The 15265-nt window shown below is 43.0% G+C and overlaps 1 protein-coding gene across 4 annotated transcripts in view; it reads right to left on the bottom strand.

The window, feature by feature from the left end:
- ATP8A2 (ATPase phospholipid transporting 8A2) overlaps positions 1-15265 on the bottom strand; it is a 657192-nt gene that overhangs the window by 252475 nt on the left and 389452 nt on the right. For all 4 annotated transcript variants that reach the window (XM_034936476.3, XM_055096569.1, XM_008971630.3 and 1 more), the window contains 2 exons: positions 12046-12229; positions 6327-6437 (listed from right to left, as the gene is read on the bottom strand). In XM_034936476.3, coding sequence (XP_034792367.1) covers positions 6327-6437; positions 12046-12229 — 295 coding nt within the window. The remainder of the gene's footprint in view (positions 1-6326; positions 6438-12045; positions 12230-15265) is intronic.

The following is a 15265-nucleotide window of genomic DNA, read 5'->3' as shown; positions in this document are numbered from 1 at the left end:
CCATAATTCATTTCACTTTTTTTTTTGAGACGCAGTCTCGCTCTGTCACCCAGGCTGGAGTGCAGTGGCACGATCTCGGCTTCCGCTTACTGCAAGTTCCGCCTCCCAGGTTCACGTCATTCTCCTGCCTCAGCCTCCCGAGTAGCTGGGACTACAGGCACCTGCCACCATGCCCAGCTAATTTTTTGTGTTTTTTTAGTAGAGACGGGGTTTCACCATGTTAGCCAGGATGGTCTCGATCTCCTGACCTCGTGATCCACCCACCTCGGCCTCCCAAAGTGCTGGGATTACAGCCGTGAGAATTCGAAGACACAGAAAACAAACTGCCAGTAAGGCCTTTTCTCATATCCTGTAGTACAGGGGTCCCCAACCCCTGGGCCACGGACTGGACTGGTGCTGGTCGGTGGCTGTTGCAAACCCGACCACATAGCAGGAGGTGAGCGGAGGGCTAGCAGGCATTATTGCCTAAGCTCCACCTCCTGTCAGATCAGTGGCAGCATTAGATTCTCACAGGAGTATGAACCCTATTGTAAAACGCGCATGCAAGGGATCTAGTTTGCACACTCCTTATGAGGATCTAATGATAAATGTATTGTGCTTGAATCATCCCAAAGCCATGCCCTCTGTGGAAAAATTGTCTTCCCTGAAACCAGTGTCTGGTGCCAGAAAGGTTGGGAACTTCTGCTGCAGTATAATAAAGGTTTGTTTGCTTGTTTTAGGCTTGTCAGATATTGACAAATTTTTAAACAGCTGTCAACTAAATTCTGCGGTTCAGTTTCATTTGGTCCCCAAATTGCTGTGGTCTTAGAATATCTATTTCTATTTCAGTGATAGTATTTCCAGACCTTCATGCTAAATATGCATCTCATTTCCTGGCCTTTATCCCCTATCAGTTTAATCACCCCCAAGAAAACACTAAAATTTCTTGTATGTGTTGCCAAAAATAAGTAGACTCCAAGCTGTATATAATATCCACTTTTTCACATCAATATACATATGTTATGGTTATTCTTTGTATTAGGAACCACCAACTAATCACCATTATGATTTCAGACTCATCTCTATTTCAAAAATAATTTGGCATATCTTCCTTATGTTATACCAAAGTTTACAAGAGATCCCTATGATAATTTTTCGAAATATAGGTTAAGTTCAAGTAATGTCCCTATTATTTTTCTATTTGAATTTTATGGCCACTAAAAATCTATTCCAAATAACCTTTTCCCAGAGGTTCAGAAAGTCCACAAACAAATGCATATGCCACCTAATACATGCTTAAAATGCTGATGCTGCTGTGCTTTGAAACTGTACTCTATTAAGAAAACCCTGAACAACTAACTCATAGTTTGTTAAATAGTGTAGGAGCTTTAAAGAACTTACTCAATCCCTCTCCTTAAGAGATACCACACAGAGGTCAGTCAAGACTTCAAAAATTTATAGGAATCCTTTCCTAACCTCTTTACCCCTAATCTTTACATTTAAGGCAAATTCCTCCCATTGTCAACATCAAAGAGTTTTAAAAATCAGTCTTTGCTTTCTGCTTATAAATTACATGGAGAGATAGTTACATAATGGCATGATTTATGCCCCAGGCTTAAAACTACAAAATTACATGTAAGTTCTCTGCTTGCCATCTGCCCTACATATTGATAGACAAATTTTCCTAAATCACATTTACTATGTAATTTGACTATTGCAAAAAGAGAAGAAAAAAAAAGGAATCCCAGCTTCTAATGGCAATACTACTCCGACTGAGCCATTCAGATGCCCTTCCCTGGTCACTCACATATCTTTACCCTGCTCTATCTCCTTGCTTTTGCTAATTTCATCCCATTCCCACCCCCAGTGCAGACACACAGGGAATACACACTGCCCCCCTGCCCCGCCCACCCCAACCCCACTCCCAGCTGGCTGCCCTGCAAGGCTCTGAAGCTCTGAGCATTCTAGACAACAACAGGATTTTACCTTCTGAGAAATATGGTCCATCTGGCCACGACCATGAAACATAGCATTTAATTAGTTTAATGCAAAACAAAACTACGGGTAAAATTTGTTTCTCAAACCTTCAATAAGCTCGCCAAAGCATACAATCTGTCCTTATACATTTTTGTCTCTCTCAAGGCGATGAAAGCAGCCAAGTGTTTGTGACATTTTTCTCTTTTTTTTTTAGCATCTTAAAATGGTTGTACAATATAGATAACAAAGTCTGCCACCGTAGCCATTTTTAAGTGTATGGTCCCATGTTCACACTTGCACTGCAGTTCCAGTGCCCAGCCTTGTGCAACCATCACCACCATCTGTCTGTCTCCAGAGCTCTCTGAGACATTCTGGTCACCGTCTACGGGAGACACACAAAATCCTCAGTGTGTTTCTAATGATAAAAACCCAGTTTTAATTCATAGAACAGAACACTTAAAAAGTGTGTATCTTGCTGTACATCAATCATACTTGAGTAACACTGATTACAAATAAAGTAAAGAGGATACAGTGGCAGAGGAGGCTGGTGACAGTTGGAACCCAGATTGCAGAGGGGCAGGTGACGGGACTGAGATGGGCATTTCATCAGAAGGCACAGGGAGCCTGGGAAGGGGCCGCAGGAAGCAGCAGCATTCATCACTCTTTCATTGCCAGCATTTTCAAGCACCTCCATTCCAGACATTGTGCCAGACACTGGAATTGATCAGACATATGTTTCAGAAATCGTATCCTAGCTACAGCGGAGATGGTCAAGGAAGTGAAACTAGCGGTTTTTGTAATCAACCAGGAAAACAGTACTAAATTAAGGCAGCTGCAGGGAGGATGGAGGCACAGGTTGTAGTATTTTCAGTTTTACCTATTAATAGGGCTAACATGAAACCATGTATTGCATAATTTTGTTCCTATTTTTTAAATCCCTCAAACCAATAGTTATTTTGGCTTGAATTTTATGCGGCACACTCAACAAGCATTAATTAAGATTTGTCAGCAACAAATAACTTGTTGTTGTATAAATAAAAATACGTAAGCATGTATTATGTTCAAGGAACTGTGGTAAAAATGGTCTAATTAGATCAATATCATTTGGGTGGAATATTTATGGGCTAGTGAGAAAGCTGTTATTCCACAAGGCTTTTGGGGGTTGAAACTGGAGAGAAGTGGAATGTTTATCAGTGCAGGGAATGGCTGAATAGATTGCAGGAAACCCCCCTGTGAAATGGCATGCCCTGGGTCTATACACAGTAACTGGGAATGGTCTCCAGAATACACTGTCAGGTGAAATGAGTTGCAGAAGGCTCTGCGCAGCATGATGACATTTATCTAAAATCCTTGATTTGTTTGTATACATAAATATCTCCATACCTACAGAGAAAAAGGTCAGGACAGATAATACGGAAGGAGGTTTGGGGGCGAGAGTGGAGGGAACTTTCAGTTAGTGTTCCATATAGCAACATGAATACATCCATGTGTTCCTTACACAGAAAAATCCACTTTTATAGGTTAGTATGCCAAGTGAGTAGACTGCATTACATCACAGGCTTACAGTTCTTCCTTACAATCTTTATTGGCAATTCAAGTCCTATAATGATCCTCATAATAATGGCTAAGGCCATAAAATGTGTGTGTGCATGCACACATGTGTATTTTTTTTAATTTGCCAAATTGCCTTTAGACTACATTTTTAAGTGATTAGTAGTTATGTATCTTAGAGGGCATCTGAGATGACAACATATTGGCTATTGTAAAGAATCGCTCCTTGAGTTACAAGAAAACCATTTAAGATAAATAAGTAATGTATTTAATTTATTCTTACTTAAGTAATTAATTATAAGGGTTACCTTTAGAACAAAAAAGTATTCTTTGCAAATAAGCAAATCAACTTACAATAATCTTTGATCTTACAGTTCACAACACACTAAAATTGCATGCAAGTAAGTAGTACTTTCCTATTTTTAAAACTATATTTGAAGTGCATGTTGATGCGAAAGAAGTAATTTGGCAGTGGTAGGTAGGCTCTGCCTGAGTCAATGCTCTAACCATATGGGCTCGGTCAAGGATTTTGCTTTCTTGGTTTTCAAATTAATATCCCCGAGAAATACTAAATAGAAAATTGGGCATGGAGTGGTGGAGACTTTAACATTTTCTTTAACTTTATAAAGAATGTTTAAAAGGCTGTTTACAAAAGACCATTTAACAACTGCTGCTCAGCTACAATTGAAATATATTAATTTGAGGCACGCATGTGGCACTTTCAGGGCCTCCTTCCAAATAGAATTTTTCAGGCAGACTAAAATTGCACTCTTCTCAGACTCAGCCCACTTGAAGTAAAAAAAAAAACACCAGCAAGATAGTAGGTGTAAATGACTAAGAAGAGGCCCTAGGGGACGATCTGAAAAGTGAAAGATTGGGAGCTCCACGCAGAATGTCTTGATAAGAAGTCTAGACTATCTCTAATTTGCTGATTGTGAAGAAAACGAGATTATTAAGAAACCGTGAAAGCCAGCAGCTACAGGAGCACAAAATGCTGGGAAGCCTGGGATAGCACGAAGAAACGGAGATTCTAATACCCCTTTACACGATGGTCCATGACCCTACGATACCTCTTTACACTATCGTCCATGACCTTGAGTGACGTTGAGGAGTGACTCCTACCACAGACACAGAAAAATGTAGGAGCAGGAGGGGGACAAACACCTTTAAGTGCCAAAAGGGAATTGTAAAAATAAGAGAAGAGAGAAACCACTAAAGTTCTTACACCAATATCTACAAGTTCTCACCCAGAGTGAACTGAGTTGAATATTACAGCACAAGATCAGCAGACAAATTGTGAATAATTTTTTAAATTATTGATTTTAACCTCACTATACTGAATAAAACGTCAATTATATCACCAAATCTCTCAAGCCTCTGCTGTGTATTTTCTTCCTAGGGAAATACACTTAAGCAGACAGGGCACCTCCCACAAAAGATTCAAATTAGGAAGAACGGGTCAGTTTCAGGACTTTAACCAGATCCCTTTTGATTGCTTGGAACATTCCTTAAGAATCAGGGCTGCTCCCCAGCCCACAAGGGGTTTTTGTGTGAACTAGAAGAGGCATCCTCTCTGCAAGTGCACACGTCTTGGCGAATAGGCTGGCCCTTGTGCAACTTAGAAAAATGCATTGCTGTTTCCAGTTGGGCTCCGGGCAGCTGAAGAGATGAATGAAGTAGCACAGGTTATGTTTCTGCTTCATTTACTCTTTTGGCCCGGTTGTCTTGGGCCGTGAACAACCTGCACAACTTGGGGAAATCACTCTTTAGTAGTTTAGTTACCAGATGTGTGACATGAACTTATATGTTTGACCTGAATGATTGAGTAGGAAAGATTAGACAACCGGGTAAAGAAGTAGTTAGTTACAGCTACCTTAGCAAGGCACTTGTTATTAATAGTTATTTGAACCCAGTATTGTCAGAGCTTACATCAGAAAAAGTTGATTTCTTCCTTGCTTATTATTTTTACCAAGAGTCAAGAAATCAGATATAAAATAACCCATAGTAGAATGAAGCATTAAAACACCATAATTAACATTGCCTTCCTCCATAGACAAACATAGTTGGAAACGATTAGTCATGATGGCCTCAAAAGCCACCCCCTTTATAGCAGGGCTGTAATCCCACTAATAGCAAACATGAAGTGACTTTTCCATTTCTTCCTGGGCCCACCCCTCTGGCAAGCACGTTTGTTTTACTGGTAACTGAATCAGCATCTTGGAAAATTGTCTGACAACAGAATATGAACTCACTGCAATATTATCAATGACCTTGCTGTTTTACTCCCCACTATCCCCTCACTCCCACACCCTTCCCACGTAAGTACCAGTGTCCAAGTATCCCAGAAGCAGTGAATGGATGCTAGGAAACTTGCAGAGTCTGTGAGAAATAAGGCAGAAATCAGGCCCCCTTGTTCATTCCAGCAACACCTCAGCGATCATCTGGCAAGGTGTAGGCCTCTGCTGATAGGATCTGACCCCTGTGGAAGGGCTGTGAGTATTAGCAAGATTCTACCCCAGCCAAGGACACAGAGGAAGAGGCACGGCAAAGAGGAACACAGGAGGAGAGCTAGGAGGAAGGCATGTCTGGGTAGGTAAGAAAGGCTGCAGATGCCCGCTTTGGTCATCCAGCATGAGGATCTAGACCAGAATGGCGAGCCCAGCTTCACGGGAGCTTACATGTGACACAGGCTGTAGAAAGTCACAGCAGCATCTTTTAATTTTACATGAACAAAATCCTGCCTTGAAATGACTTTAAATACCTCAAGATATCCTCTTAAAAGAACTTTCTCTTCAAGGAAAAAAAATACCCCTTCTTACCTCAATAATATACAGGACCACGTTCTTATAGAAGCAGTACAAGATGCACTTGGTCACCCGGTTGTAGCTCCAGGCTCCATGAACCAACAGAAGCTTCTCTAAGTAGGAAAACTGAAAAAGGAAAATTACAAAGTTCAGAAGAGCCCATCATTGAGGAATAAAAGTCACAAACAGAATGTCCTTATGAACAGAAGTCAGATAATGTAGGTAGAGGAAACCAGATTCTGCAGGAATCTCAGAAAACCATTCTCTGAAGACAGAGCTTTCAGGCCCAGTGAGAACAACTAAAATCCTTCTTGAATCTACGTTATTATTATTTTCCCTAAACATACTGCTGGACTCCTAATTGTTATTCTTATGAAATTCTATTTAAACAAATACTTTTTTGTAATTGAATTTTAAGTTCCAGGATACATGTGCAGGATGTGCAGGTTTATTACATAGGTAAACATTTGCCATGATGGTTTGCTGCAGTTATCAACCCGTCACCTAGGTTTCAAGGTCTGGATGCATTAGTATTTAATCTGATGCCCTCCCTCCCCCTGCCTCCCCAACAGACCCCAGTGTGTGGTGTTCCCCTCCCTGTGTCCATGTGTTCTCATTGTTCAGCTCCCACTTATAAGTGAGGACATGTGGTGTTTGGTTTTCTGTTCCTGTGTTAGTTTGCTGAGGATAATGGTTTCCAGCTCCATCGAAGTCTCTGCAAAGGACATGATCTCATTCCTTTTTATGGCTGCATAGTATTCCATGGTGTATGTGTATTGCATTTTCTTTATCCAGTCTAGCACTGATGGACATTTGGGTTGATTCCATGTCTTTGCTATTGTGAATAGTGCTGCAACAGGGATTAATTATTAAACAAAGGTGAGCTACTAAACTGAAAGAAAAGTACAGTGGAAGTCAGATATCTCTAAGCAAACAGATTTTTTCAGTGACAAAAAGAGCAAGGGACAGGGACACTCACACAATACAGTCTTGTTTAAAAGAAAGGCACACACGGGTGCACATACACTACTTCTACTAACAACTTCGTAGGTTAAAAAGTTACACATATAGACACACACGGATATACACACATAGATACACAGAGACACATAACAGGCACAGATAAACAGACACATACAGGCAGACACACACACCTAGACACAGAGATAGTGGCACACAGGACAGAGATACAGAGACACACATACACACAGATACACATACATAGATACTCATACAAATACACATGTACACATAGATGTACTAAGACACACACACACTTTGCCTCCACTTCTTGACCCATTTTGTCTTCTCCTTTTTTGCCTCCAACCAGTACAGAGCCCCTCTGGCCAGAGTGCTGTGCAGTCAGGGGCTGCTGGTGGGTCCCAAGCTGGGAGTGATGTGATGGCTCCTGTGGTTTGAGTTGGAGCCATAGATAATCCAGTAACATTCAGGAATCCTCACTGGGGGAGGGGGTCTCTGGACACCACTCAGATCGTATCTCCTCAGCCACCCCTTAGCCTGGCTTTGCCTTCTGTGTGCCATTTCATAAAGGTCCCAAAAAGTGTAAACCTTGCGCTGGAGGGAGGGAAACGAGTTTCTCTGGTCTGGTGCGTGGTGTCCTGCTCTGGCATAAATGTGCCGTTAGCTGCAACCCTGTTTACATCACGTTTCTACACATTTGATATGCCTTACACTGGATTCGAGTTCCCTCTTGGTTCCCTTGCATGAAAACCTTAATGCCTCCTGTTCTAAGTCAGAGTGTCAGTAAGTCCACAAGCTTGAAACCTATTACACTACTAGGAGAGAAAAGCAGGCTGTATTGAGAATGCCCAGGACATTAGAAATTCTTTTGCAGTTATACACTTCTTATTAATTGCAGATGACTTTGGAAATTAAATGTAACTCTCAGCTGGGCACAGTGGCTCACACCTGTAATCCCAGCACTTTGGGAGGCCAAGGCGGGCAGATCACCTAAGGCCAGGAGTTCAAGACCAGTCTGGCCAACGTGGTGAAACGCCGTCTCTGCTAAAAATCCAAAAAGTAGTCAGACGTGGTGTTGGGTGCCTGTAATCCCAGCTACTCAGGAGGCTGAGGCAGGACAATCACTTGAACCCAGGAGGCGGAGGCGGAGGCTGCAGTGAGCCGAGATCCAGCCACTGCACTCCAGCCTGGGCAACAAGAGTGAAACTCTGAATAAAAAAATAAATTAATTAATAAATAAATAAATTAATTAATAAAATGTAACTCTCAATAGAAAAGAAATGATCAGACTGAAAATACAATACTTAAACAAAAAATTTTCAGGAGGAAACTGCATAGTAATCTCCATTAGCACTAAAGAAAGGACTCCATCCTAGGTGGAGTCCCAGCTCAGCATGTTCTTCCAGGAGGTGAGGGGAAGGCGCGGGGCTCACCACGCATTCGGAATCTAAATCATCGCTTCGAAGTGGCAGAAGTAGGTGCACATGGAAAAATAAAACTCCCCATAAAGGCTCATTAAGGATTCCAAAGGGGAATGGGAAATCATAAAATAACTAGCTAAACAAATAAAAAGGAAGTTTGTATTTGACCAGGACCCCCTGATGTTAAACTTCAATGGGCAGAGAAAACATCTGCTTCAGTCATCCTGAATGCCTCAACTTGAGCACTACAGTGATTTGTTTTCAGGAAAAAAAAATGTATATTCTAAATCAAAATGCTGTCGTCATGAGGTCATTCTGAAAACATTAGGAAGGCAGGGGGCAGGAATGATTCTCCCGAGGAGAATGGAAAGCCAAGGGCTAGGGGAGCACCATGACGCAGCGACGGCAGCAAGGTTGCTCAGGACAAGGCAGCTGAAAAAGGACGGCGCTCGGTCTTGGGCTGCCCATGTGCATAAAAGCACAAGGTAGGCAGGGAAGAAATAGAACCAGAGCTTTGCCCGCTTCGTAACTTTCCCAAGGTAAGTCTTTGAGCTAACATTTTTTTCTTTCTGAGTATAATAACCCTGAGGGTACTTCCTCCGAAGCGTAATAAAAAAAATGCATCCACATTAAAATGAACAGATAAAGCCCAAGGTGATAAACAACCAGAGATGTTTACCATTTCAAGAGAGGCAAAGAAATTCATCAAGCTGTGGCTTTTCTGGCATGGTGATTAAGGTAGAGGCAGCATGTTGGTTGGTGCAAAGGTTATGAGGTTAGCAGGAACCTGCCCTGAAGTAACAGCATCCCCACCTAATCGGCAATAGGACCATGGACAGGAGAAATGAGGGTGCACAGACACATGTGGGCTGCATCAGTTCCTTTGGCAGAAGTGACTATGATGCTGGAGGGGCAAGAAAACCCCCAATGGCGTTTTAAAGCCTCACTCCCTGCTCCACCCTTCTTTGACACTTTTAATTAGAAGAGAGCAATTGCTCTGGATAACACATCCTATTCCTATGCAGTTCCAATAAAGCAGGTCATGGGATTTCCCTTCCCTAGACATTTTAAAGAAAAAGACAGACAAATATTTGCCTGGAACTCCTAGGAAACCTCTTAAGATCCCTTCCAGCCATATGATGTTATAACTCAAGTATTTAATAATGCTGGGGTGTATAACATCTATAGTTGCTGACAGACTACAGGAAGTGCGAGTCCCACAGGCCTCAAAGCATTTGACTCAGGAAAGTAAACAGGCAGGTGTGTGTGGGGCCGGCCCCCAAGTTCACACTCAGGTCCGTTGTTTTCTGACCCCAAGATGCTTGCTTGCTTGGACCTGATGTAAGTCACCTGATACGAAGGAACCCCAGTTTTCCCACCTATAAAGTCAAGATTCCTTCTCTTACCTACTTCAGAAATTATCTTGAGGATTTATTTGAAATCAGCAAAGGAAGAAGATTGATTGCATGCACTTTTCAGAGCCAGGAGGATTTTGTAATTTCTCCCTGCATCTGCAGAACTGTGAGCTGAGAAGAAACCTGAGAGGTGATCTAACACAGAGCCCCCGCTTTGGAGAGGTGGAGCCCCAGAACTGCAAAGGACTGGCCTGAAGCCCTGGGGCTATAGGAAGCTCCTTCACATTTTATATGCAGCCCCTGATTTCAGGTTGAAGGGGTGTATAGCCATTTTTCCTTGTGTTCATGTGATTAAGGTGGACACATTCTTCAAACACCTCAACACCGTAGAAACACAAGGGAATTCCTGCTACCCAGCCGATGAGCAGGCATCTATTCATGATGTATCGCAATCTGGAGACAGAAGGACAGGCCCTGCATTCACTGTGATGTCTAGGTTTTCTGGGTGATCCAGCAGGCCAAATCATCTAGATATGTAACCGCCCAAGGGGTTCACCTTGCCCACTGCCTAGACAGAGCCGATTCATCAAGACAGAAGAACTGCAATAGAGAAAGAGTAATTCACGCAGAGCCGGCTGTGAGGGAGACTGGAGTTTTATTATTACTCAAATCAGTCTCCCCAAGCATTCGGGGAGCAGAGTTTTTAAGGATAACTTGGTGGGTGGGGGTAGCCAGTGAGCCTGGAATGCTGATTAGTCAGGGAAGAAATCATAGGGAGTCAAAGCTGTCTTCTTGAGCTCAGTCAGTTCCTGGGTGGTGGGGAGCCATAAGATTAGATGAGCCAGTTTATTGATCTGAGTGGTGCCAGCTGATCCATCAAGTGCAGGGTCTGCAAAATATCTCAAGCACTGATCTTAGGAGCAGTTTAAGAGGGTCAGAATCTTGTAGCCTCCAGCTGCATGACTCCTAAGCCATATTTCAAATCTTGCGGCTAATGTTAGTCTAGTCCCCAGGCAAGGAGGTCTGCTTTGGGAAAGGGCTGTTACCGTCTTTGTTTAAACTATAAAGTATAAACCGAGTTTCTCTCAAAGTTAGTTCAGCTTACGCCCAGAAATGAACAAGGACAGCTTGGAGGTTAGAAGCAAGATGGAGTTGGTTAAGTTAGATCTCTTCCACTGTCTCAGTCATAATTTTGCAAAGGTGGTCTCAGATATGCACCCTACGGGTTAGGAAATTGGCTATCTTCCTTCACCTTTGGGCTATCATTACAGAGTGGACCTTTCTTTCATCCTCAGGCCACCAGTGCAGTACAGCACATCAGGAGCCCTGGCATGCGAGGCTCGGATCAGCCTCCGCTGGACTGAACTTGGCCTAACTGCAGGAGGCTGTTTGCTACTGACCATGGGGTCATTATGGCCCAAACCCAGCTCGTGCTCTTGGCAATTCACCTCACAGGGGTGGTCCTGGACAGCACCCCTCTCATAACTACAGAGAAGGCGACAGCTGTAAATCACTGCTTCTCCCTGACCTTAAGCGCCTAGCCAGGGGGTGTCCCAGCACCTTTGGGAGGAGTGAGACTGGAACAGGATTATAGAGAAAGGCTGTCATGAGCACAGCTGTGCTTCAGCAGGCAATGCAGCAGAAAAAGCAATGCAGCAGATGCAGAAGCTGAGGGTGAGAGGTTATTATTAGCAAGATCAGAGACCTATCTGCCAGGAGCAGCACCTTGCCTGAATCACAGAGCAGCTTGGCCAACCCCATAGCTGGCCAGAGAAATCCAATCAGCAGGACAGGGCCTCCAAACTGCACAAGATCACAACTACAGAGAATTCCAAATATCCCTGGGGTTTCATCTAGACAGCAACCTCAAGAGGGGTGGCAGAGGTTTGGGGCTGCACTGAAGGTTAAACGCCAGGTCCTCATGCCCAGCTATCATCTCTCAACAGGACAGGGCAGCTGGCTGCCCAAGCTGCTGACCTGTGCGATGGCGTAATCCGAGTTGTTGGTGGCCTGCATGCCTTCATTCCCACTGATTCCCACACCCACGTGGGCTGTCTGGATCATCCCGACATCGTTGGCGCCGTCTCCGATGGCGAGGGTGATGGCCTTCACCCGCTTCTTCACCACATCCACTATCTCAGACTTCTGCAGAGGAGACACTCTGTGAGAAAAGAGAGGGAAATCAGAACTATGTATGTCTTTCCAGAGGAAACAGCTGTAATCTACATTCCGCTGCATTAAAAGGACAGTTACTGGACGATCTCCAAATTCAATACATCCATTTTATGCTCATGTGCAAGAAGCTTTCAGAAAACAGTAGCTTGTGGCTTTCAAGTATTTGCCAACTTCTCAGATGAAATATACAACAGAAAACTAACTTAAAACACAGCCTATTTGTAATCACTCTGCTCAGTGGGAGGCATCTGCACAAACTCCTCGGGGGTACGTGTGCCCTGCTGAATGATAAAGGAAGTCAGTCTAGTTACAGGGGTCTTCGGAAATGTCTTTCCAATAAATCAGAAAACCAGCACAGACCTCCTTTTGCTTTATGGTACATCATATACAACCTAGGGCTGGCAAGGGAATTTTCTGTAAAATCTGCTTTTACAGAAGGGAAAGGAAATTGGCAGGGCATGATAAAGTGCAGAAAGAAGGCTGGGGTAAGAGCAAAGAAAAAAGACTTCTCTACATCCGCCCCAGAAAATGAAGCTGTGTTTGAAGGGCAGCCAAGGCAGAGGATCTAGGATGGGAGTCAGGGAGTGGAAGTCTCCCCTTGTTGAGCCGTGCAGAAGCACAGCCCTAAAGGGGGCGAGAAGATCAGCCCCTGCATAGGAAGGGTTCTTTCCACAAGGAATCCAAGATGGCGGCCAAGCTTTCCTAAGTCCTCAAGTCGTCTGGGAAGAGGAGCCAGTATAAATCTGTGGGGTCTAAAGCAGAGGGGTATTCATGATAATGATGTGCTTATTCAGAGTGTAGACCACAAAACACAGCAACATGAAGCAAAGACTAGCATCTCAGGATTGAGTGACTCTACATTCTGAATTGGTAAGCTGATGCTTGATTTGCGGAATTTACAGGTAAGCTTTTGGATCACTTAAACAGCACTTGCCCCACCCCCACCCCCCCCACGCCGCCACACACACAGAATAAACACAAAGTAAAAGATTTTTCTGGATTTCACAGAGGTCTACTGGCCACGCCCACATATGGACTTCACGCATCAGCTAGAATGGACACTCAAAAGATTTGCCCAGTAAGAACTTCAACAGCTCCTAGGTGGTCTCTACCCACAAAGATACCTGTTCCAAACAGAAAACTGAAGTGCTACCTGACATCTCATTCTACCAACTTGAGAAAGAAATGCATTTGGCGAGACAGCAAACTGAATGTAGAACCATGTAAAAAGCCTTTGCTCAGTGACAAAGATAAAAATTAGAAAGTTAGAAAAACATAATGAAAGGACTTTAGGAGCTGGGTTGCACAATCTGATATCCCTTTTAGCATTTTCACAAGGGTTTGCAATGGCAGCAATTCGATGCCTCCTGGAGTAGGTGCGACCACTGCAAATTATTATTACTTTTTTGTTGTTACTGAGCATACTTAAGAGTACTAACTCTGTCATTTGGGGCTAAATAGGAAAAGTCTAACTTCTCTTACAAATATATGGAAGGCTGAAATATAAAAACAGCTATCACATCCTTCCTCCCAAAGCTCTGTTGCTGCTTGCTAAATATTCTCAGGTTCTTCAACCATTATTTAATAGGCATGCTTCAGAACTTAAAAGATAGCCTCCAAGTATAATCTTTTAGGCAACTGAGAGCAGAATAGAACAGAATCACCATCTCCCTTGTAGCAGATGCCAGATTCACTTTAATGTGGCCTAAAAGAAAGTTACTGGAGCTTTAACACTGCCTATCAATGAAGCCTCTAGTCAACTCCACATAAGCAATTTTAACATGAAGGGATATTAAGCTGTATCTATTCCCGCCTAGTTTGTGCAACTGCTACTTAAAGCCAAGGGCTGATCTTTTTGGCAGAGGCAGTCCACAACTGTAATTGGCTACACAAAAGTGATTTCCCATTTTGTTTTGAAACTCCACAGAACCTCAGATCAAATATAGTTGGAGAAAACAACCTGGGAGCCACAGTTAAAGGCCTGAGTATGACATTTTCCTGTGCACCACACATTGACCATTTAAGCAGGGAAAGGAAGTCCATGAGCCCCTGCTTTTCATGAGTGGGATCAGGAAAATGAGAACCAGCCACCTCACGGGATGGGTGTGATGTATTAATGTGAAACCACTGTGTTGACTAGCAAGTATAAAACAGTTGCATCTCATACTCCACCTAGCATAGGATTATGTGAAACATCTTAACTGTTGGAAAAACAAAACAAGACTGGACACCTCTGAGAAATGCATGCCATCAGACTTGTGGTTCCCAACTGGGTGTGCAGGTGCCCTGGGGATGCTGCAGCAGAAATTTTTTTAACTTTTGAGGGAAATACAGCAATGTCTCTCAGGTAACAGTGCCAAATACTAGGTGGAAGTAGCTCACAGTTTCAACAATAAATCACACTGCATCCCTTTTCACGATATGTCTTTGTGAAGCTGAGCTCTCGTGGCGGTGATGATAAAAAGCAAATGCCTTGTGAAAATCAATGCGGAATAGGAAATGAGCAAGGCAGCAGCTATGCTTACCCTAAAGTTCGAGAAGTCGTGCCGCGCTCAACAGGCAAACAGGCACATCACCACATGCCATTGTCAACAGTAATGATTATTTAACGATGGAGGAAATAAGGATTATTTCTTTCAATGTATGTCTTTCAATGACATTATTGTTTCAAATGTCTGCTAAGTTGTTGGGTCATAAATACTTCTTAAATTATTTGACTTTACCTACTTAATAATTAGAAACTTAAGTTTTCCTTTTGGTCTAAGGGCTGTGCAAAGGAATTGCTGAGACACTGAGGACATAGTGGATCTAGAGTCTGGATTCTTATGATTATATTAATCACTCTTTAATTAAAATCATTCACTCACTGAGGTGGAACCTCACTAAGGAGGCCATCACTTAATCTGCAACTCCTCTTATGCATCCATGAAAGTATCACAAGAGAACGTAAAACAGGAACTTAAACAGGACTCAGCAGGCCTGAGGCTGCGACTCCTCCTTAAGTCCATATGTCACCCAACTG

Source organism: Pan paniscus, chromosome 14 (assembly GCF_029289425.2).
Source record: "Pan paniscus chromosome 14, NHGRI_mPanPan1-v2.0_pri, whole genome shotgun sequence".
Classification (NCBI taxonomy): Eukaryota; Metazoa; Chordata; class Mammalia; order Primates; family Hominidae; genus Pan; species Pan paniscus.
Note: the sequence above shows the minus strand (reverse complement) of the source record. Positions and strands in the feature narration are given on the sequence as shown.